Genomic DNA, 23,765 nt, shown 5'->3' on the forward strand with positions numbered 1-23,765 from the left:
TCATTTCTATCGTTAAGCAAAGTGTTTCTCACATTTTCAGATATGTCTCATATTAAAATAAAACTGCCATAGAACTTAAAGAAAATTTGTATAACCGAGAAGCTTAAAAAAAATCAGAGTGGTATCAAATAATGATTTCCCTCAATGTAAATAGATAAACTAGAACAGGTCAATGTGCATAAATTCCATCGAGATGTCATCTACAAATATCTGAATTGTTATTTTGGTGCAAGCACATAAATGATATAATAACAATGTATATAACCTGTATTGAATTGTATCTCGTCATAAATAATTTCTTACAGAAATATGAATAAATAACTTTCTGCTAAAAAAAAAACCCTGAATAATATTACCCACATTATGTATGTCAGAATCAAATGGTAAAAACAGAAACATAATGTTAAGTATCAGGTAATTCAAGTCTTGACATGAATCACGTGGATACCTCTTGACTTTGACTGGGCCATCCTAAGACATATATAGAGTTTAATCTAAAGGATTGCATTGTACGGCTAGCTTGGCAGCTTGTGACAAGTTTCTTTTAGGATTTTGTTACATCTAAATTCCAATCAACTCTTGCTTCATCAAGCTTGTTTTTGATGAAGACAAGCATCCCCTCAGCAGAATATACAATGGGACAAGACTTATGCCATCTTTCCCCATGTGTTGTCTCTTTAATTCAAGTTGAATTAAGTCCCCTTCCAAACATTTTTTCTGTTATTTGATATTTTCCGAATCACATGAGGGATAAATTTTGGTGTATTCATTAATGAGTTAATGTTAATAGCCGCTGTATGTCTGAATCCGTCATGCTGTCAGAGTGCATGATGTGTCCTCAATTCCAGGCACCACGCTCTTGTGCCACGCTGCTTTTTCAGTGCATGTACGCGTGAATCTCCTTCTCCCTCTAGCCTACATCACTGTAACCCCACCGCCACCGCCACCACCCCACCCCTTCACTTCACACATACACACACGCAAAGAAACACACCAGTCCCACCTCCCTGTAGCCAAACTAGTGAAGCCAATCCAAGCGATTCTCCGCAGTGCTGAAAGAGCAGCGAAGTAAAGGAGAAGGAAGAGGAGTGAGAGAGGAGGAGCAAAAGAGAGGAGAAAGAGGGGAGATTTGGGGAAACACGAGTCAGAGGCAGAGTGGGTGTGTGGCGAGAGCAGCAGATACTGTAGGGTAAGGGAGAGATAGGAGGGGAAGAAACTGCAAATCTGGTGTTTGGCTTCTCAGCAGGCACATTGTCTCAGCTGCACTGTTCAGTTCTTTGCTTTGCAGGGTGAGTATTCATAATTTTACTATTCTCTACTTCCGGTCAGCTCTTAATTGCAGAAATATATTTGTTTTAAAAATCACACACACACTTTTTGGTTTCCAAAGCTATTCCTATCGGCAGCTCTGGCTTGTTAAGACTTCTTCACCTTCAGGGAGAAATGATGCTCATGCATGGAAGTCTGTGTTTGCATACATTTCTTATGAAAACCTTCCTCTCATAATGCAGCGCGTTTGCATGAGAGAAGAGTGTTTCTGGGTTGAGGACAGATGCGCGCTGCCTTACTGACGGCCGGCGGTCCCTCGCCCGTCAGTGGAAGGATGTGCTGCGCTGAGATTAATGCAGTACATCTGGAAGCAACTCGCTTTAGCGTTATGTTGTACAGTCTCAACAGAGACCGGAGAACAGCAGAGTAAAGCTGCTTCGCTCTCAGTGGTGCGTTGGGGAGAGACGACAGAGGGAGGTGATGGGAAGGAGGAGGGATGAGGTAAAGTGTTTGAGGATGATGTGATTGTGTCACAGATCTGAGAGGTAAAAAGCTGAATTTTAGGAAAAACCAGTAGCTCAGTCAACAGGATGAATAACTCTTGGGTTCTTCTTGGGGAATCCTTTCTGAAAACAGTTGAATCAAATTGCAGTAATCTAGGATTTCTTTGTTTTATATTGGAGAAATTGGAGAGTTGAAAATGTTTGCTTCTTTTTTTTCCTTTTTTTTTTTTGTAGTGGTTAATCAGTGATTAAGAGGACAAATAATTGGATCTGAGATTTGAAACAAATGTGTAAATACAACAGCCGAATCCCTACAAAGATTTGGTAAAGAGGGTTTATGTCTCAATTTTTTTCTTGACAGGGTATTGCATGCACTTAAAATTTTTTCAAATTACCTTGGATACAATCTGGTAGTCAAATGTTTTGAGCTGCAAGCAGTGTTTCATAACTCACAGCTATTGCAGGATGCTTCATTGTTTGTGTGTGTCCACACTGCAGGAGTTCAGTAATAGGTTAGAAGTAATTTCCAGGCATCTCTTATTATAGAAAAAAATGTTTCCATGAAGGAACTATGACTACAAACTGGAACGAAAAACAAAAGTCTACTGGGAGTCATGGAAAGAGAAGCACAGTCTAATGCATGTAGGGAAAGTTGCCATTGTGATATTAGATGAGTCTGGTTTTTATTGCTGTACTGATGTTTGTAAGATTAAGACATTATGCAGTATTTTCAAAAAGTGTGCATGTTTGTAGATTTTTAACATGTTTTATCATCACTGTGAATAATATCACAAAAAGTCCTGATAGTTGATATCTCCATTCCCTACTGAGATCTTCATTTTCCCAACAACCAAGGTCTTTGCAGTTTATTTGCAAGTAAAAAAGGTTTTCTAAAGGGCAGAACTGACCTCCTGTTAAAGAAAACCAAAGGAGAATGTATTTAGGTGTCTTGCTCCCAGTTAACACCATCATCCACAAGCAAGCTAACTCTTTTACCATCTATTAACACGTGATTCTCCTTGTATTCTTCATTTAACGCAACTTGTTTGATTGGTGCAAAATCAGATTTTTTGCTAGCTTCACCATCAGATGTTATCAAATCATACATATCATACAAATCATACATACAACTTTTGCCTCTTTGGTTTCTAAATTTACAAAAGTTTCTTACTTCAGTTGAATATAGGGATTGGACACACAACATTTATCACACTAATGCACAAGAAAAAAATATAAAAATACTAACCCATTAACATACATGGGCTGCATAGGAGCAGTATTCAGTGGGGTCAAAGTCAGAGGTTTGCTTTATGCTGGGAAAAAATGAAGAGTAGGAAATATCAAAAATATAGGGGATAATTAATTTACTCTGAATTTAGTAGTAAGTAGTCTTAAGCTACAAAGTTATTTCACATCACTTATCATTAAGTCTCACAAAATGACATAGTGAAACCAGACGTTCAATCGAGTTTTTACTACAACCAAAATATTAAAAACATCTATGCCAAATATTAGTTCCTCATACTAAGAATGTATGAACACATTATTGTATTTCTCCTAAGTATGAATCAGAAGCTCCTGATTTAATGATTTGATGCTGCCATATGCCCTGGACACCGAGAGGCAGATTTAATAAACATCTGTCTGTTTCATTAAAAAGATGTTTTCAGGTCTGTTAAATGCTTGTGTTAGGCATGAGGTAACATCACTATCAACTGCCCTCTGAGGTGAGGGGGAATGAATCAGCCACTAACTTAAGTTGTTTAAACAGCTGACTGATGAAGTGAGTCATTCACATTGGCAGGGTCAGTTTCACTACGGGAACTCAATGAGCTGCGAAGCGTTTCAGATCCAACAGAGAGACAAGAACACAACACCTCTGTTGTTGTATGACAAGATGTTCTATACTAAGTTCAGATAAAAATTCAACATTAAGGGTCCCAATAAATGTTTTATCAGTCACAAAGGACAGCATCATCTCTCGCTAAGCGAAGAAGTATTTCAATGTTTTAAATTGGATTCATTTTAATGCCTGAAAATGCATGTTATACTTTAAATTTGATTTAAATATTTTTTGTTCAAAGTAAGCAAAGGAGTCTCCTTCAGACTCTGAGGCTTTTAATTGTTTAGCTTTTCAATTGGTTTCATGTTTCTGTTTTAGTATTGTTTTTGTATCTATTTATGTGAGTTTAGAATTTAAATTATTTCATTCTTGACAGTTTCCAGATGTCACTGTTTGTAGCCTCCACATTTTAGAACCTGTACCATATTTTTAATCAGCTCACCTGTTCTCACTCACTAATCACTACTCTCATTATTTAGGTACCTTGGTTATTCACTGCCAATTTTCCTATGCTAATTATAAAACTATGCTGCAGGGTCAGGCTTGCCATGTGTCTTTGTTGTTCAACATAAGGTCTTAATTGGAGTTTTATCTGCCTTCTTTTTGTCTGTGTTTGACATTCTTAAGCTTGCAATCATATCAGCTGATGGGGAAATATGTATATTATAAAATGAAGTTGCGTAACAGTGTTGAATAACTTAACCCATGTGCAGCTTTGGATACAAATAAGTCAGAGTGAAAATTATAACATAAATACCTGAAATATAAAATATGGTTGTTTTACACCTATAACTGACAGGAGAACATTTGTTAAAACTGGAGGAGGGTCTTTGAGCTCCAACATCATTCCATATGAAATCGATTTATTTTCAACAAAAGAGAGAGGCTTAATTATAGTTATGTGGCTAAAATTCTTACAAGATCAGAACAAATGAGAACAAAAAGACCAATAAATCCTAAGCAGTCTTTTGCATGATGCTGATTTGCATTGTCTGACTACATAATGCTTTGTGAATTCACTAAAGACTAACACGTTATGTAATGCTCAGTGGACTATACTAACATTTGTTTGTTAATCCTGATTAAATTACTTTATTTCACGCATGAAAAAGAGGGTTGGTCCATTAGTTGTATAAGCTTGCTAATCATTACTTTTTTTAGGTTAACTGTACCTAATAATTATGAAATACTAAAATCAACTTCAGAAATGCTTTATCAAGCACAGAAGGAGATATTATCTATATAACATGATGCATATCTACATATTCTATGATATGGATGTTTAACTATTGATGCTATCAGAAAAAAAATGTTTGAGATAAATACACTTATTAATTAAAGATTGTTTTTAATGTAAGATCATTCACAAATATAGTTTGTCTATCAAAAGCTATGCAAAGCACCTTTAGTTTTCTAAGCAGGCATCATATAGGTTTAATTCAGATAAATGAAGGAGGATTGGAAAATCTTGAGGAAAAAGCAGCTGAAACAGTCAAATTTAAAACAAATATTTTCACATTTGTGTATAAAACAGTATTTTTATCTATTTAATAAAGATAGTAAGGGAGAATATTGCTTATTTCATTGTCTTAAAAATATTTTGAGAAAATGTTTTTAATCTACTTACGTTTGTTACATAGATGAAGAACTATGTGGCATGTATGTGTGTGACATACTGTGTGTGTTAGAGGGTCTTTCCTCAGTCTTTTAGGCAGGGTGTGTCATTTCATTCCCATGCCTTTCATAGTCCCAACCTCCTCAGTGGTTATGTGTGCATGTCCTTTATTCAGCAACATAAGCTCATTATCGTTATCAGCCTGGCAGTCGTTCTATAGGATGAGTGTTTGTTTCTTAAAGCTTTTCTTGTCTTAAGTACTTCTATGAGAACTAAGCAGCTTCTATGTCTCTGAAAGTGTAAAAAGTGCAGAAGTAAATTATTGCAGAAATGTCTTGGAGCAATTTTGAGCTATTTTTAAGAGATATGTTCTTTCTGCCTGCATGAGGGAAAATGTCCTTTTCATATTTACATTTTCCCTTCTCACTGATATTTTTTATCATGTTTCCACCTCTTTTTTTAATTCCTTCCTAATTTAATTTCCTCGTTCATTTCATTTCTCCTTAAATGGTCTGCATAATTCCTCTGGCTGGTTCTCCAGCCTTTTCTTTCTTTTTATTTCTTCATTTTTACACAACTAGTTTTGAGTTCAGTTACCCAATTCCATTCCTCTTTTCTCTATGACTTTATTTCCTTTTCTTGCCATCATTCCTGCCTTCGTGACTCCTTTTTCCCTCTTCATATTGTTTCCCATTCTCTAATCTTTAAATATCACCTCTTCTCCTGCCAACTGGCACAAGCTACTCTGTGCTGATAGAGGGACATATTGCTTCCTCCACGGAAAAACACCCCCGCCCACCTCACCCCAAATGTTAGCAAAACAAACCTAGGAAGGCCATCTGTGGATCCCTGCCTGGAATCAGGAGACGTGTAGTTGTGTGATGCTCAGCAGTTGCTTTACCCTGTGCATCACTGACCCAAAGTTGATGCCAAGTCTTTTATCTCTGTCTTTTTTGCTTTCTTATGTTTTTAGTTTTTTTATTTTTTGTCATAGATGCCAAAATGGGAGTCACTTTGGGTTTCTGACAACTTTATGTTGTGACAGGGTTTTTCTTTCAGAAAGGATTTCCCTTTATAGCAAATGATATGGTAAAAAAGCTTCAGGCTCATCATGTTAAATTCCAACCCAACATGTTCTACAAGAACAGGTCTATGTTCTACTGGAAGGTAAAAATCCACTCCATGCTTAATACTTTAGTTGTCTGAAGCAGGGTTTTTTTTCAGTGTTGTCGGTACAGACCTGTTTTTAGGCTGGATTCAACATAAAAATAGATAGCCATATTGCCATTGCAGTAGTGTGTTCGTAGGACGTCTAGCTGTTTTTATGTGTTTGGTTGCGTGTACATTCATGTGCGGGGGAATTATTTGTCCTTATGTTGAGTTTGGTTTGAGGTACACAAGTGGTAAACTTCATACAACAGTATAAAGCATGCGACTCATAATGAGCAGCAAAGAAGTAGACATGACTTTGAAAAGTGACAGCCACTTCAGGTGGGAAGACAAAATGCACCACCACAGAGCAGCGTTATGTTCTACATATGGGTAGATGGTCATTGAACCACAGGTCCCCCAGCCCATGCAGCCACCTCTCAGGCCAACCCCAGTCCACATGGCGCCAAGTTTCTGCACAAACCCTAGAATCAAGACAGCCCAGTAGTAAGCAGGTGAGAACCCCCAACATGCTTCTTCACAGAGGAATGAAGAGAGGAAGGGCACTTTACCAACCTGCTAGGTGAGTTAGCCCCAGGGAGGTTAAAGAAGAAGAGATACCCACCACCACCCAGCTTAGCTCCTGCAGCCTACAGCATGTCTGACACACCCCTTAGAGCTGTCGACCATTCCATACCACACCAAAGGAGGTGGCTCCCCCTGTAGGCCTAATGTGCCTCAACAGCTGTTGTTGTAGATTTTTTTTCTATAGTTTGGGGACTGAATTTATATGCTTTCCACACATTTCACATTTTTATCTGTAAATATTTTTTTAAAAATCATATCCCTTTCACTTTGCGGCTATACTTGTGATTGTAAAGGCATTTTCTTAAAGCCTTTTCTAATGACACATTTATGTTTCAGAATTTGTGCTGAGAACTATAGGAATAGTTTTTATTACCATATTTATTTCACAAAGAATAACACAAGTTGTTGTGTGGTGTGCAGCTCAAAGGACAAATTCACACACATAAGTGTGTCATTTTAAAAATCTTTAAGGAAATGCTTGGCAATATATCTGAAATCAGCTGCATGACAAACTTCACAGTGATTTTAGGAAAGTCAAGAGCTTATTGCAGCTAAGTGAATGCTAATGAAGCAGTCAGATACACCTTCTTTCAAAACAAAGTGCATTTCTATTCATGGCAATTCTTAAGAATGCATGTATAAAATAAAGGTAGTCACTCCAGCGCTAATGAGTTGGTTTTTGTTTTGTTTTGTTTTTTTACCTTCTGATATTTTCCCTTCTTTCACATACTGACATTTACATTTTCAGCCCAAATTGATTCTTACTATGCACAATTTTATCCCTACTTCCTATGTTATTCATCTTATTGTGATTTATCCTGTCCCAAAAATTGTCAATCTTGTCCTTCCATTCAATTTCTAATTTCATCTCAGCCTTCCTTCTCTCTAGCGTTACATCACTTTTTTCAAAGTATTTTCTCAACATTACATAAAATCCTATTGTCTCCATTCGCTCAGTTAATAAGCGGCTGGCACATCTTGGGAATTGTTACCACATTTTCAAGGCTTACAACACAAAGAAGCTCAATCCAACCCAAATGTTGTCTGCTATCTCAGCAAACACAGGCTGGGTGGAGCTGGTATGGGAACCTTTGTTAATCACATTTGAAGGGCAGAAATATGTTCACAACAGTCTTTTGCTAGGGTTCACTGCCCTTTAGGAAACATACATTACTAGCCCATAAAGCCAGTCATTACAACTGTGCAAGTTAAAAATATGGGAAAATTTTGTGTGTAATAAGGGGTGTAAAACCTGAAATCATGTATGTAATGATTAAAGGACAGGATAGGTTGAGCCTCCCAGGAATGACTTTAAATCAGATTTTTGTGTCCTTTGGAGTGACAGGACCCTGATGGCGAGTGTGTGGATAATTAAATAAAACTCCAATCAGCAGGCCTGTAAAGGCACTTTTCATCAAGATTCTGTCTCTTTACTTTTTTACTTCCAGGATAACACTTCTGTTCATTACTTAAGTAAATTTTCACTAAATACGGAAAAAAACTATATGACCCATAAAGCATAACAAACAGAGAAAGAGAAGATATTTTGAGCTACACTTAACTGCAGTAGTGGGCTAAAAGTTGCTCCACAGTGCTGACTCCACACACTTGTCTGTTCAAATTAGCTAAAAAAAATGTGTAGTGAGACATTAAATGTTTATGTCATACCTGTAGTTTCACATCTTTAGCAAAAGAATATTTTATTTAATCAACTATATGTTTAACGTCAGAGCATCATGACAACATTAGTGACCAATTAAGAATGTCATTGAGAATCAAATGTAAATGATAAATCTCTTAATATTAACATTTATTTAATAGAAGAAAAAATGATATATTTTTTATGTGAATATGGAAAATTGACTGCTATATTTCCAGGGAGGAAACCATTTAAAAATTACAAATCCAACCATAACGCAACATTTATTAGGTAGGCAATTGAGTTACATTTGAACTATTTATGAGAAAAACACAATATTTATGTTAAGCAGCAAAACTGTAAGCCAGAGGAGTTTAGAGCAATTTTATTTGAACTGTTTTTTAATCATTTCAGAATTATCCTCCTCATTAATATGTGCTGTACCTTTTAGTTCATTATACATTGTAACACAAGAGAAAATTACATCCAAAAGGTGAGACAGCTGCCTGAATCCTGGGTCTGTTTACTTGTGTAGGATTGAAGAATCTGAATATTTTGACACAGCAGTGTTGAGCGCCCGGCTGCAGCTTGCATTGAGTTTGACATTTTCAACACTATGACTGATGCTTGTGTGCAAGAGCAAAGCACAAGTCACCTTTTGTTTTACTCAGACAATGTCACTTTGAATTGTGGTTAAGTCTTCTTTCAAGTACAGGCAACATAAATACAGAAGGTGTCTGTATTTAATTTTGCACTTAGATTGGAGAGAATATATTGAAAAGTTGTTGACCTGAAGAGTCACAGTTGCAATCAAGAATGGCAGATTTATTTTAGATAATTCACTTCAGACTTGTAAGAAAGTTGTCTGTGCCAATCTGTAGTAGTACAGCAGCAGCACATAACTCCAGTCCTTCAGGGGCAGTGACCTGCAGCTTTTAGATTCCTGGTCCAACAGAACTGAATCAAATAGACAAATTAGTCAAGTTCTTGCTAATGACTTAATTATTTGACTTGGGTTTGTCAAAACTGGATGACACTGTCCCTCAGGACTGACGTACACAAAACTATGTCTTAGCATGTTAACATGCTTATCAATAGCATTTTGTAAATGTAGCATCAAACTTGAGTGACAGGCCACACCTCATTCTTTTTTCTGCCTGACAGGAGGTTACTTTGTGCATCTCATCTGTCCTGTTGTTGTCTGCTGAGTTCGTTTTCTGCTAGACTGTCCTCTTATCATCTTTCAGCTCTGAAATTTAATATTTTGAAGGTTTAAGAGCGTCCTTCAACCCTTGTTTCAATCTATAATAGTTTCAAGGTAAATATGTTTATGTAAACAAACAGCTATCATTTAATACTGTTGGTCATTTCTGTTCCTCAGAGAAGATTTATTTGTGAAAGCTGTTATTTCAATAGTCAATAATGGATTTCAATTGGAAAAAAAGAGAGCTATGATAAAAAAGAAAGAACTATGTTATTCCAAATGTATGAAACCAAAATACTATTACAAAAGATATTACATGTTTAAACACTATCAATGTCTGATCAGTAACACAACAATTACATTTTGCAAACTTGATATTATATTCCTTAAACATAAAGAAACATAATATAACAGTATAGGCAGTAATATGCTTTTAGGCTGCATTGTTGAAATTTTAAAAGACTATAATTAAATTGTCAATACAAGATTATTCTGCCACAAACTAAGTTTAAGAGGTGTTAATTGCATTAAACACTAATTTGTATTTTTTTAAATAATAGATCTTTGACATGAAGTTAAAAAGAATGCCTATTATTTCAAAACAGATTTTGGCTGTATAATTTTTTACCCAAGTAAACCTCAAGACTTTTGGGAAAACACACTTTGGCCATTTGAGAGCAAAATAGAGATTTTTGACGATAATACATATATTCATGTTTGGAGAAAAACAAGCACATAAATCAGCATAAAATTATCAAGAATGGTAGTGAAAGGAACAGTTTGTACATGTGTTATAGAAACCTGCTCTCATTGAGTCATCCTTGAACTCCTCTGTAAACTAAATGAGTCCCAAATTAAAGCACAGCATCTTGAGATAAAAAACAAACAAAAAAAAAAACATCTGTCAGCAATAACTTTAAATCACAAAATTAGGTTGTTTGGAATATTATAAACCTAATGCCACACACAGTATTTAAATGAAGGCAGAGACTGACAAAGAAGCAGCAAAGGAATTTGTCTCACACTTTTTTTTTTTTCCCCACAGGGAAAGGGTTAATTGCTTAGTGACCATGAGTATGAATGCATCTAATTTAAAGGCTGTTTCTCATGCATTTTATAAGTGCACATTAAGCCTGTAGCATGTTCCTTTAAACCATATCAACGGAATTCAATTTTCAGTTTTTAATTATTTATGCACCTGCAGGTGATGAGAGCTGCAGGTGGCATAGTATTTAACATGGTTTTAATAAGAATAAGAACAAGCTGACTGCTAGTTTAAAGTACGCTTTATTTTCACATTGTGCATCATGAATAAATTTAAAACAATAATTTCTAAAATGAAGAACTGTTTCTTTCATCAGAGTAGATCGGTGTTCTGGGTCAGTGTTTTGTTTTTGGATCATCGAAGGCATCACATCTGTTACATCAGGAGAGTTCACTGTATGATGAATGAGACCTCCATTTTGACTGGATGGATGAGTGTTTGTGTGTGTATGAGAAGAGGATATGTCTCAGTGTCAACAGCTATAGAGAAGCATGTCAGAGGCAACTTTTCTGCCACCTAGTGAGTGATAAGCTACACTGCATGCTACCTGGAAACCTCATAAATAGGCCTCATTTGGTGATGCAGAGGATGAATTTAAGTTTGCTGAACATATACCAAAAATTAAAAGAATTGCCTGCTTTTAAGGAAGGTTGAATGTTGAATATGGTGCAGTATTAAGTTGCAGACTTTACAACGTGTTTCAAGTCACCTTGGAGAAATCTATGAATTATTCAAACTGACACAAAAAACACACACTTTCTCACTATTCAAATGTTATATTTTTATTATTATTATTACACCTCCAACGTTAGCCAAGGATTCTCACAAATTATCACCAATTCTTTTCTCTTTGCTCCTTAGATGAGTTCGTTCAGCACGAGAGCGCTCACTCTGCTCTCGTCGGTGTTTGGAGCTTGTGGGTTGCTGCTGGTGGGTGTTGCTGTATCAACGGACTACTGGCTCCTGATGGAAGAGGGAATCGTTCTGCAGCAGAACCAAACCATGGAGGTCAAGATGGCGCTCCACTCCGGGCTCTGGAGAGTCTGTTTTGTTGCAGGTCTGCAACCAGAATCAGTAAACATTAGACAAATATGTGGTAAAAAGACTGGATGTGATTTGTATTCTTAGAAGAAGAAAGATGCCTTCTCAAAAAACAGAGACAAAGAAACATGAAATATTTAGTCCAATTTTACCCAAAACAACAATCCTTTTTTGGGGAAAGGAGAAAAGACAGAGCAGTGAGTTCTTTCTCAATTTTATAAAGATTTTAACTAGAGTTTCTTCATAGGTTTCCTGAGATTACTATTATGTGTTTATTAGTTTGTTTTTAAATGGTTCACTGCAGAGAGTCTAAAAGTAATGTTTGCAGCAGGCTGTCCTGTATGTTTTTGAGGTGTTTTGCACTAATGCCTCTAATTTAAGTGCATTAATTACCTTCACAGCAGGTCATTAAATTCCCCTCAACCCTGTTAATGAGCCATCATTTTAAATCAAGATTGATTTGAAACATGCAGAGCTGCATGCTATGAGGATCATGATTAGGAAGAACTGGTTCAAGGTCTTTAGAGCTTTTTTTGAGGAGTGGCAGATGCCTGGGGTCGTCTGTGTGAGTTTTTGTATTTTGTAAGTTTTAAGAATCATCAGATTCTTAAAAATCTGATGATTCTATTTGAGTAATTTCCATTATATTGTATGATTGAAGATTCCAGACAGTATGACTTGCTGCAGGTGAAATATGTGACACTGCTTAAAATTTACCCCAAGGTTTTTGTTTTTGGCTGATGGAGAACTAAAGCAGCAGTTGGTGCTTCTATTACATCAGAAATTTTCTTTCATGACAAGATTTTGGCCCAGACAGAAAATAATTACACAATGTGAACCAGAGGCTAAGGAAGCCCAGCAAGCACATGGAAACAGTGAACAGCTAATTACATTGGTTCATGTAAGAAAATCTGGTCTACATTCCAGAGCAAAACTGGGTCAGAATCTATGGATAGAAATTATGAGCTGGTAGTCATCCATTTAATGGATAGGAAGCTTTACCACAGTATTCAAATCATGAATGCTGAGGTTACCAATAAATGTAGTATTAACAGAAGAGTGGAGAAGTTAGGGATAAATATTATGGCTGGTTTTATCCTTTTTTGTCAAGTTGCAAAGTTTGGCACTAGAAAACAACATAATTCAAAATTTGTTGTGATATTATACTGCAGAGTAGAACTAGAACAATATTTTGTAAGTTTTTGTTTTATGACTCCATGCAGGCAGTGCTGCAGTTTAACTCTAACCTCTCAAACTATTTTAATTACTGACATCTAGATGTGGTTAAGATGTCTGAAGGCAATGTCATGTTTGGATCTTCTAATTTTAAGAACACACACTACAAAGAGATATTATTTAGACAGCATTTACAAACCTGATATTTAACCTTAAAATACATTAATAACTTGATATAGTGTAACTAGATCTGTATGAAACAAAGAGTCAGTGAAAAGTTCACTCTTTTTATGAGATGTATTGTCACTAGACACAAGTGTTTTCATCGAGACACACGCACAAAAGCCAGGCGGTCACAAATGACTGTCCTTTTTCTGCAGTAGCTGTCGCTGTGTTTTTGGTCATGATGGTGTCGCTCTGGGGAGGAAGCCATGTTTCTGATGCTTGGTACAAAAGGTCAGAGGATGAAAATGCTGATGGCATTTTGAAGAGCCAGACTTGTGTTGGTGCGTGGGTGAGAGAGGGAGGAGCCGTATCACATTTGTCTTAATATGCACGCATCACTTATCTGGCATATCTTTGCACAGACACGTTTTTGTGTGTGTGTGTGTGTGTGTGTGTGTTTTCACAGTGTGACCACAGTTTGAGGTTAATTGTTGTTCAGCTCTCCTCTCTCTGCTCAGGTCTTGTTTTTCTCAGAAACCTTCTGACCTCCATCTGTCTGTGTCTGTAATTCTATTCTTTGCAGCTCTGTGTCAGTTTGTTTACGTTGTTTTTAAATTCATCTGTTCGATGGTATATTTTCAAAATCACTATTCTGTTTGGTTTCTCTGCTGCTCAGTCTGGCCCTCCCTGTCTGACCTTTGTGTTTTTCAGCTGTAGTTTCTGTTTTGTTTGTTTTGGACTAGTTTTTCATGTATATATGCAAATATTATATCCCACCTTTCATTTCTTCCTCTCTTAGGACCTGAGAAGGGCAGATGTGTTGCATCGGAGTATTTCACTGAACCAGAGATAGAGATCACAACAGAAAACACAGCCAACATACTAAGTAAGTAAACATATATATTCTGGATCAGATCCTTTTGGTGCAAAAATCTGTATAAAACAGGAAATTGTATGCTTTCTTTAAATAAAAAAAATCTAACACACTCATTAAAATGTTTGCTTAATGAGTGTTTTAAGGATTTCACAGATTTCAGTCTGTCAAATCCTTCAGTAAAATGTTTATTTGCTGGTTATTTTCAGTGAACTTTCCAGAAGTACTGTGTGTTTAGGAGGAGATATACTACAAAATCAGGGTTATTTGTTCATTTTCCGATAAATTTAAAATCCCAATCAAAATGTATGAACAGTGAACACACCGTACCTTCCGCTGTTTGATGTGGAAGTCATTAAACTAATAGTCAGCCTCTGTTTTACTAAGACTGATATCTTGGGGGAAACACACTCCAGAAGCAAATAATGAACAATTGCTCACAGTAGGAAGGTTTTTTTCATGCTGCTTTTAATTAAACCCTCAAGCACAGAATTTTTCTCCTTTTAATGTTAATAATAAAACATCTTACATTGACATAGAATAACTTAATAAGTTGTTAATTTTTCCTCACAGTACAGTCACTTATTCTCATTTGTATTTTTATTTTATCATTTTTATTTATACATAAAGGTGCATGCAACTTGTAAGTTATTTATAAGATTTAAAAAAATGGTTTCTACTTCTGCAAATAAAAAGCCTTCAGAGGACTTTATCTATTTTTAACAAAATATGTGTATCCTAAAACATTATGAAGGAGAGATAAGTGAATTCTGAGAGCTTCACAGCACCCCCAGTGGACTTTGTTTATCCCAAAGCTATTTCAATAATTTAAAATACTGACACTAAGAACCAGCCTGAAACTTGTTTTTCTCTCTCCATTTTATTCTTCCACTGAGATGTAAATCACACCTTGTTGGAGGTACCTTAGGGCAAATCTGTGGTCTGGTTAATGGTGGATAGATATTCTTAGATGCACAAGTCATAACACCACATTGCATCTGTGGATGAAACTGAATAAATCATAACCTTACTCAACTTTGCCCTGAATGAGATGTGGCAGATCAGCTTTTACAGTGAATAGATAAGTAGAGTAACTTAAATAAAACACATTCTGCTTATTCTTTATTATTTTACAAAGTAGTTATTAAATTTTGTGTGTAATTGTTCTTGTTCAAAAAACAAGAATAATTCTGTCATTGCAGAATTATCCATGATTAAGTTCTTTCCTGGGTGGAATGTGTTAGTTTCAGCCAAAGTGTGTATTCAGACGTTGGCTGTATTCAATGTGTGCTTTGGAAATGAAAGCCTCAAGTTCACATCACATTTAATAAGCATGGAAACAGAGGCTTAAGTTATCTGAAGAAAAATATTGAGTTAAAATTAAATGTTGCAATACACTGGATAAACAGACATGAACAAAACTAAAACTTTCTTGTTTTCAACCTTTAACAATTTGAGAAAAGCCACATGCTATTGTCATTTTCTCAGCTGCGCATTTAAAATCATTATTTTAAATTACCAAGACAAAAAATGTGCTGTCATAGAGATGGAATTTCACAAAGCCTGTAGATATAATTATGGTAATCCTTCCTAACCTAAAACAAAAGCATTTGAGTATAATGTAAAGTCCAACAGTGAGAAAAAAAATGTGTCTTTTGTAATCATCCATGTTTGCATCATTCACATTTCTTATTTTGTCTTCTTTTGCTGTTTTTCAGAAATGGTCCGGACAGCCACACCGTTTCCCATGGTCTCCCTGCTCTTCGTCTTCACCGCCTTTGTCATTAGCAATATTGGTCACATCCGACCACAGCGCACCATTCTGGCCTTCGTTTCTGGGATATTCTTTATACTGTCAGGTAATTTGATGTCATTTTAACTTCCAGGGCGATTATCAAGCAGCTTGTAATTCTGTGGAATAAATCCAAGAATTTTTTTTCAGTTTTCGCCTCGATTTTCCAATTACTTTTTATTGTAATTATATGAAATGATGTTACCACATTCCATTCCTAAAGGGTCTGTGTGATGTTAAAACTATTCTTTATCCAAACATGTTTTACTCATTGTTTTTATGCTAAAACTTAAAGTGAACTTTAAATGATCTGTGTGACATCTTCTGACACTTTTTAAAGGTTTTATAATAAATATTTTAAATCCCTCCTGCTGCTTTTCAGTCATTCCCGTCTTGTAAAACTCGCAATAAAGGTCTTCAAAAGCCACGCTACTGAGGATTTAAAGCTTATCTTTGCATTAAAGATAAAAAGCCTCGTGATTAAAGGGCTGCTGAGGTTGAAGTCAGTCTTTAGAAAGGCATCGTCACCTTACTGTGCTCAACTTCAACACTTGCAGTTCTTTTACTGCAAAGGAATCTTGTTTTATTCTTGTTACAGCACAAACACTTTGAAGCAAACTCCAGAGGAGAGTAGAGTATACCTCAATGGATCAGCAGATAGAAGGCATTTCATCTAATGTAATGAAAGCTGAGTTATTTCAAATGAATTGCTACAACAGCTTTCATAATGGGAGACCTGGGAAAGGACTTTCACTATAAGTCAGATTTGAACAGAAAGACTTGTTATTTTGTTAATTCAAGAATGTAAAAATGTTTGCAGTCCAGATTGAAAGTGTCTAACTTCTTTTAGCTGTTGGCTAAAATGAGATGTTAAATGGCAGCAGAGCAGGGTAGAGATGTGCTTGACAACATTTGTAGGGGCAAATGTAGTCAAGCAGGGACAGTTATTCTGCAGACATAAAAGTCACTTTTGCTTCTCCTATACATCTTTCTTAGCTGACATCCTGTCAAGCTGTACCTTATCCTTGCAGCAGGCAGTACCGTGGAGGTGATTTAATCCCAAATAATAGCTTCCTGTCAAGGAAACTATACAGGAGCACTATCTTTATGTTTCAGTGCATGCTTTTGTTTCCTTTTAAAACAGAAAATTGGTACATTGATTTTTATTTTTCTATATGAAGGTAATTATAGGTTGTAGCCATTAGGCTACTAACAGTAGCCAGATGGCTCAACCTTCCTTACTGCAGTAGATAGACTGCATTTAGTATGAATATATTCCAAATGGATGTCAGACAAGCATCTGCATACAATCGTAATATGTTAATCTTTATTGTTCAATCAAATGTTTTTAGCTTTAGTTGACTTTAGATTATGCAGATTTTTAGATACCACTATTCACAAAAATATATGAGAAGTGTGTCAAAACTTTCAGCTTGCCTATATGGTAACAGCCTGTCATTGGTGCATTTTTAGTTATGCTAAAAGGAAGATAATAAACTAAGTAATGCACTTGCTTTGTTGTATTCTTAGACAAAATAGTCATGTCATAAATTCGAAGAATGCCTTGTAAAATCCAACACAAATTTCTGAGCTTAAATAAGGCCTAAACGAACATTAATGCCTAGAAGCACATATTAACAGTTTTTTGTCTCATTACTGGACTTTGAGCGGTGTGTGTCATTTAGATCAGCCTCCTGTTGGAGACAGAAATCATTGCAGCCAGCAGAATGACATCACCTCCTTACATCACTGCAGGACAGCTCTCTCTAACGTATTTTGGTCTGACTGTTCATCTGATAAACAGATTTCTGCAACTTTTTGGCTCTCGTGCTTGTTGGGTGAAAATCCTCATTATTGCATCTTTTATGTGCATAAGTGTTAATCTAACAGATGCTATCTTAGCATGGTGGACTGCTGACTGGACACATGATGTCATACTAATGTTGGAGAGCCAGCATGGAGAGGATAATGCTATCGTACCAAACTGTTCAGCATAATTTGTAAAGAATTTTTGCCCATTGAATCTATATTGCAGACACAATCCATTTTTTAAAATGTTGCAGGAAAACATTTAGGTTTCATATACACTGGACTGCAATGAATAATGTGGGGTATTTACAACAATTTGAAGATATGTTAACTTTGTAAATAAACAGTAAATATTAAATATAAGTGTTTTTTCTTGCACGTTCTCTTTGTAAAAACAGTGATATTGATAATCTACAAGTGAGCAGCCATTAAAGATTTGTGTAAAGCCATGCAATTAAGAAAAATATCTAAAATGTTTTACTGATAAAGAAAGAAGAAACACCAAGAACAAATATTTCATGAATCTTTTAAACTGACTGTTAAAAAAGAGAAAACTTTATTAATTCTGTGGTTTGTTGCAGACTGTCTGATGATTATCCAAGTGATCGATGTTGTTTTTTGTTTGCTTGTTTTCTTTTTGAAGGTATTTAATTAGCTCATAATTTTATCAGGTTTAATTTCCTGTGGGATACAATAACCAAGAGCTTAGTACTAAACACATTAGGTTACAACACTACCCTCTAATGGTTAAGACGATACATTACAACTTTATTTTCTATGAAACAGTTTAAATCCTAAAAAATAGCACTACAGAAAGGAATACCATAAAATTAGCAATTGAATACATTAAAATATTTAATTGTGATATGGTAATTGGAGACTTCTTTTTATACATTTGAATCTTTATTAAAATGTATTTATATCTGATTTATGCTCAGTATGGATTAATAATTGAGTAAAACAAAATTTACTTAAATGTTCTTTATTTTTATTACTTTCTATAAGCACTGTAGGTTTTGTTGTCTTTCTAACATAGTGTGGTGTAGGGGCTTTTCTGGTGATTTCTTCCTTCCTGTGCATATTGTGCCAGGTTCCCCTGTGGCAGGCTTTACAGGTCTGCTGCAATGAATCTTTTGACAGAAGAGGTTCTGACACACTCCTAATGAGGCTTCATCGTCGTTGTTTTAATGTGTGTTTGTTTAAAATATGAGAGTCATATTTGTGGATATGCGTGCCTTTTGCACTGACATTTCTTTAAACCACAAACAGACATGCAGGTCTCTCATTGTGTGCAAGACTCTGTTCTCTTTTTATCTCTTTGCTCCAGCTCTGCCACTTGTGAAGGTTTTCTCAGCCTATTTGCAGCACCATCAGGACACATAATCATTAGGCTTTCCAGGCATTTTTTTTTTTTTTTCCAGAGAGCACAAACAAATACAAGTTAAAAAAAAATAAATTATGTTCAGATGAGAACAGCATTTCAGAAAAACAGGAGATAAACAAAACTTATTTTAAAGGATGACATAACTAATACTGTTATTCCAGTTGGACTGAAGTCATAAAGAAATTATTATATGGAAGATGATTCAATACGAAAAAAAAAAGAGTTTTGACTCTAATTTCAGAATTTTGACTTGTTTCTCAAAATTCTACAGGAAAAAATAGCAAAAATCTGAATTTTGATCTCAGAAGATTAAAGTCAGAATTCTGAGATTAAATCAGTGGAGCTAATTCTCTTCCATACTGTATATGTCAACTCCCGGGGATAAGAAAACAAAAATACATATATTCTCAAGACATTGTCTCTGTCTTTATTCTGGTGTTTGTCAAGTTAATATAAAATGTGTCTTGTTACAAAGTGAACAATGATATGCGGTTTCAGCTGTATGTGTCTGTTGGTTTTTGCCTCCTCAGGTCTCAGTCTGGTGGTGGGTTTGGTTTTATACATTTCCAGCATTAATGACGAAGTGATGAATCGACCCAGAGAGCCAGAGCAGTTTTTTCACTACCACTATGGCTGGTCCTTTGCCTTTGCTGCCTCCTCCTTCCTGCTCAAAGAGGTAATTCAAGAAACACTCATGTATGCACACACACATTTCAATAACATCCAGTTGTAAAGTTACTTAATTACTAATCCTGCATGTAGATAAACACATGGCAGAAGCATTTAGGAGCTGTATTACTACTTTGTCCGCAAACGCTGCAGCTGCAGCACACATACGTTGCTGGAATATTCAACTGAACACATAAGACCCTTGTAGCCAATTAAGTGACTCAAATATATGTATGCATAACCCAGACACGCACACACAGATTCCATAGGATCTGGGTGTTAAACAAACACAGTTCAGATTAACACACTCATTGAAAACGACACAACATAAATGCTTGCACACTCACTCGACATATTCAGCCAAACACATGGTTGAAAGTGCCTGCGTAGGAGCTCGTCATTCAGCTCACATTAATATTCATAAATGTTAATAGCTGGAATACTTGAGGGCAGCAGCTCTGTTGCAGCAGCACTTTGCATCAGAAAATTCCTCGCTGGCGGAGGCGGGGGTTCTCTGCTACACTCACTTTCATCCTTCAATCTTTTCATTTTTAGATCTTTCCTCCTCCTTCTTCCCCATCATTTCTTTTTCATCTTGCCTGTTGGTCTTTCTTTTCAGTCTGGTCTTGTCTTTGGATGCCCTTTACTTTTATCTTGTCTCTTTGTCTTCTGTTATCTTCATTTTTTTAATCTTCTTTTGTCTCAGCCCTGTTCTGTTTTTCCTTTCCTCACCTTATCCTCTTTTCTTCACTGCTTTTGCTGCATCCCCTTTGTCACTGTGACATCATTTTTAAAGTTGTTATTATTTCACACTAGCTCCTTTTGTCCTTTTCTTCGACCAAATTTTATATTTTTTACATTAGCACTTCTTCCCATTTTCTCTAAGGTATTTTTTAAGTATTTATTTCTACCCTTTTGGCTAATTTTCAAATTTTTCCGGTTTTGTTTCAAGAAAAAGTGACTTTTTTTTAAAGTTTTCAATCTGTGATGAATCCCTGTTGTCATTTAGCTTTTTTAATATTTCTTTTCTTTGCCCATCTTATGTAATCATCCACATTTTCTTGATCTTTGTTATTTTTCATCCTTTTTGTACTTATTTCTGTAGAATTTCTTAGCAGTTTTTCACACTCAATCTATTTCTCTAACACACTCTCTCACTTTAATCAGCATTCAAGTTTGTACATGTTTTTTGTAGTCATGATGTTGTGAATGAATAGTGAATGAGCTGAGGAAGCTCACTGAAAGCCCAAGTGAAAACATGAATACATTTTGGGGTAATTGCTCATTCCACCCTGCAGCACTGAGGCCTTTTTGTCAAATCTTTTCAAAATGATGTCTGATTTATTCATCTTTTCCTCTCCTGATGGCTGTTTGAACTCTTGCAATTCACAAATAAGGATGCTGTGTGTTCTGTTAGTTCAAAAATTAGCTGAGTATTATTTCTCATTTTCTACTACCTGTGGCAATACAGATGTTATTATGAAATAAAAGGGAGAGTCCGCTTTTTCCCTTTGTCAATTTTGGTTTTCCGAAACAATTTTCCAACAGCCTAAAATCCCTATGGACTCAGAGAAGATAGTCCTGCTATTACTGTCTGTTATTAGACTGACACCATTAATACATGATTGTGATTGGACCACTGCTGGAGAATGCTAAACAGAAAGCCAATTTATATGAAAGACTCAATTTGCAGATGTAATAAATATTTGTTCTGGTTTCTGGGCTCCTAGATTACCTTTATTTGTTGTTTAGTTAGATAATTGCCTGTTAAGATTTGTTTTATTTTTGTTGCAAAGACTCAAAAAATAATATCAAACAATGGTATGCAGGAAACGAGACATTATGTCCCAACAGAATGGATGTAGGTTTAACATTAAACAATACATTTTGTCTACTGAACATTTCTATAAACAGTTAAATTTGAGTCGGTGTTTTGAAGGGATTCATAAGGTTTTCGATCATATTTGTTTAATTGTTCATATACTATTTAAATAGTATATGAACTGGACTTATGCAGCACTTTTCTAGTCTTTGAACCACTCATGCTCATTTTAGGCTTGAGTAACACTTATTCAAACTAATAAAATTCACTTCTCAGTCCAGAATATTGCTACACAACTTGACGTTCTGTGACTAATTAAATGTCAACATGGAAAGCTTGAATCTAATTTTCTAATCGCCAGCTGACTGCTCTTCCCTTCTTGGGCCAGAGCAGTTCCTGTCAACAACTGAATCACTGGGCGAAATTCAGCGGGAACACAAATAAATAGGACCTAAATGCTGCATTCATATATTTTCCTTAACTGGAGTCTTATCCTTTCTTGCGCAAATTGAAAAACCCCGACCATTTAAATTTGAAGATTAATATATTTTAAAAATATCTGGGGTTTTGAAATAAGCTTCTCTATTTAGGTTTATCTATGTTTAAATAGCAAACGACTATTTAGATTTAAATGTCCAAACCGGTTTTACATCAAACTCTGGAGTTAGAAGGCTACCTATGAAATGTCTGAAATGTCAATTTCAAGGATGGGGAAATAGACAGCATTTATAGTCAATTTAAAAGAAAATGACTACCTGCCCATTTTAGTCTACATTCGGAGAAGATAAAATAAACCTATTTATGTAACTCTATCTGTCTCCTTCTTAGGGGGCAGGAGTGATGTCTGTCTACCTCTTTATGAAGCGTTATGCAGAGGAGGAGCTCTACCGCCCCCATCCAGCACTCTACCGCCCCCGTATGTCTGACTGCAGCGACTACAGTGGCCAGTTCCTACATCCAGACTCCTGGGCTCCACCACAGCGGGGCCGAAGTCCCTCTGATGTCTCCTCTGACATCTCCATCCAGCTCAACCAGACCCCGCCGCCTCAGCAAATTCTAAAGGGCGGCAGTAGCTCCCAGGCCACGCCTTCTTCTTCTGGGCCTTCATCAGCTGCCAGCTACCAGCTCCATCCTGCGTCTTCCTCCTCCACCTCCTCCTCATATCCACACCCACTTCACCCAGGTGCCACCTCTACCCTGACTAGGGTGCCACATGCTCTCACCCACTCGCAATCACATCCCCATTCGAGCGGGCCCCCACCTCAGTCCCTGCCAATGGTAGCACCTCCCTCTGCTGTGCCTCCTCCTCACTACCACACACACACACGAATGAGTGCCTCACCATGCTAGGCTGGGTGAGCATGGAGTGGGGTGGGGGGTGGAATACAGCTGGGGTTAATAAACCAGGTTGGGGGGGGGGGGGGGGGGGGGGGGGGGGGGTGGCATGCCTATGTTATAACTCCTAAGGCACTCACCAGATGCACACAAACGCTAATCCTGCTCCCTTTAAGTCCGTGGGAGGAGGGATACAGGAGGGATACAGCAGAGCAACTGAACGAAGGAGGTTAGAGGAGCAGAAAAGAAAAAGGGGAGAGGAGGAAAAAAAGGAGGGAAGGATGGAAGAAAAGCAGGTGGGCGAAAGGATGAGTCACTGTAATGCTGAGCCGAGATGAAGACAGACGCTTAACAAAACTTTAACATGCTGGGAGGGAACATGCGATGGGAGGAGTGAGGAATATGATGATTAGTAGCAACAAGACACTCATGGGGTTTTCTGATGAATATGTTCATCATCATGAACTTGATACAAAGGCAACAGCATGAAGCTTACAACTTAGGAAAGAAAAAAACATGACAATGCTGTGTATTGTGGAAACATTATTTAAATTATACATTTTATCAACATAAAATGTATAATTTAAGCATTTTATTTGATTAACCAGATAACACTTGATATATTTCCTTATTTGCAAAATGTAATCTTTTATTCAATTTTGCAAATAGGGAAAGCGTTTTCTGACTTGTATATTTTATAATAAATTCTGGTGAATATTGTTTAACATTTTCATCCCCAATATTGATCTCAGTTATTTGGGACTCAATCATTCATCAGCCCTGAACTGAGTTTTCATCTTCAAAACTCATCAAATAAGTTTAAATAAATAACCCATTTTATCA

At 36.3% G+C, this 23,765-nt stretch overlaps 2 protein-coding genes across 6 annotated transcripts in view; one reads left to right on the plus strand and one right to left on the minus strand.

The window, feature by feature from the left end:
- The first annotated feature begins 1,060 nt into the window (after positions 1-1,060).
- On the plus strand, positions 1,061-22,973 carry cacng7a (calcium channel, voltage-dependent, gamma subunit 7a). Of its 2 annotated transcripts, XM_055055361.1 has the most exons (6): positions 1,061-1,289; positions 11,717-11,912; positions 14,037-14,123; positions 15,830-15,970; positions 19,627-19,772; positions 22,416-22,973. In XM_055055361.1, exons 2-6 carry the CDS (start codon positions 11,717-11,719, stop codon positions 22,935-22,937), a joined length of 1,092 nt encoding a protein of 363 aa, XP_054911336.1. In that variant the 5' UTR covers positions 1,061-1,289; the 3' UTR covers positions 22,938-22,973. The 2 variants fall into 2 exon arrangements, with proteins under 2 accessions (XP_054911336.1, XP_054911337.1); XM_055055362.1 differs by lacking the exons at positions 1,061-1,289; positions 11,717-11,912 and adding an exon at positions 13,363-13,528.
- The window catches only part of LOC129375967 (voltage-dependent calcium channel gamma-6 subunit-like), a 59,488-nt gene continuing 47,528 nt past the window's right edge, over positions 11,806-23,765 (minus strand). For 3 of the 4 annotated variants that reach the window (XM_055055363.1, XM_055055366.1, XM_055055367.1), the window contains exon 8: positions 11,806-11,914. The gene's annotated coding sequence lies outside the window, so the exon portion shown is untranslated. Of the gene's footprint in view, positions 11,915-19,741; positions 19,761-23,765 lie in introns of those variants that run through there. The other variant, XM_055055365.1, reaches the window with a different exon arrangement.

Source organism: Poeciliopsis prolifica, unplaced genomic scaffold (genome assembly GCF_027474105.1).
Source record: "Poeciliopsis prolifica strain line A6 unplaced genomic scaffold, Auburn_PproV2 SCAFFOLD041, whole genome shotgun sequence".
Taxonomy (NCBI): domain Eukaryota; kingdom Metazoa; phylum Chordata; class Actinopteri; order Cyprinodontiformes; family Poeciliidae; genus Poeciliopsis; species Poeciliopsis prolifica.

Bases quoted from the DNA above. Each gene is read 5' to 3' on its own strand.
- cacng7a (XM_055055361.1), top strand. From the start codon at position 11,717: ATGAGTTCGTTCAGCACGAGAGCGCTCACTCTGCTCTCGTCGGTGTTT. The intron at 11,913-14,036 runs GTCTGCAACCAG...TTCCTCTCTTAG, and splicing joins GAGAGTCTGTTTTGTTGCAG to GACCTGAGAAGGGCAGATGT. The intron at 14,124-15,829 runs GTAAGTAAACAT...GCTGTTTTTCAG, and splicing joins AAACACAGCCAACATACTAA to AAATGGTCCGGACAGCCACA.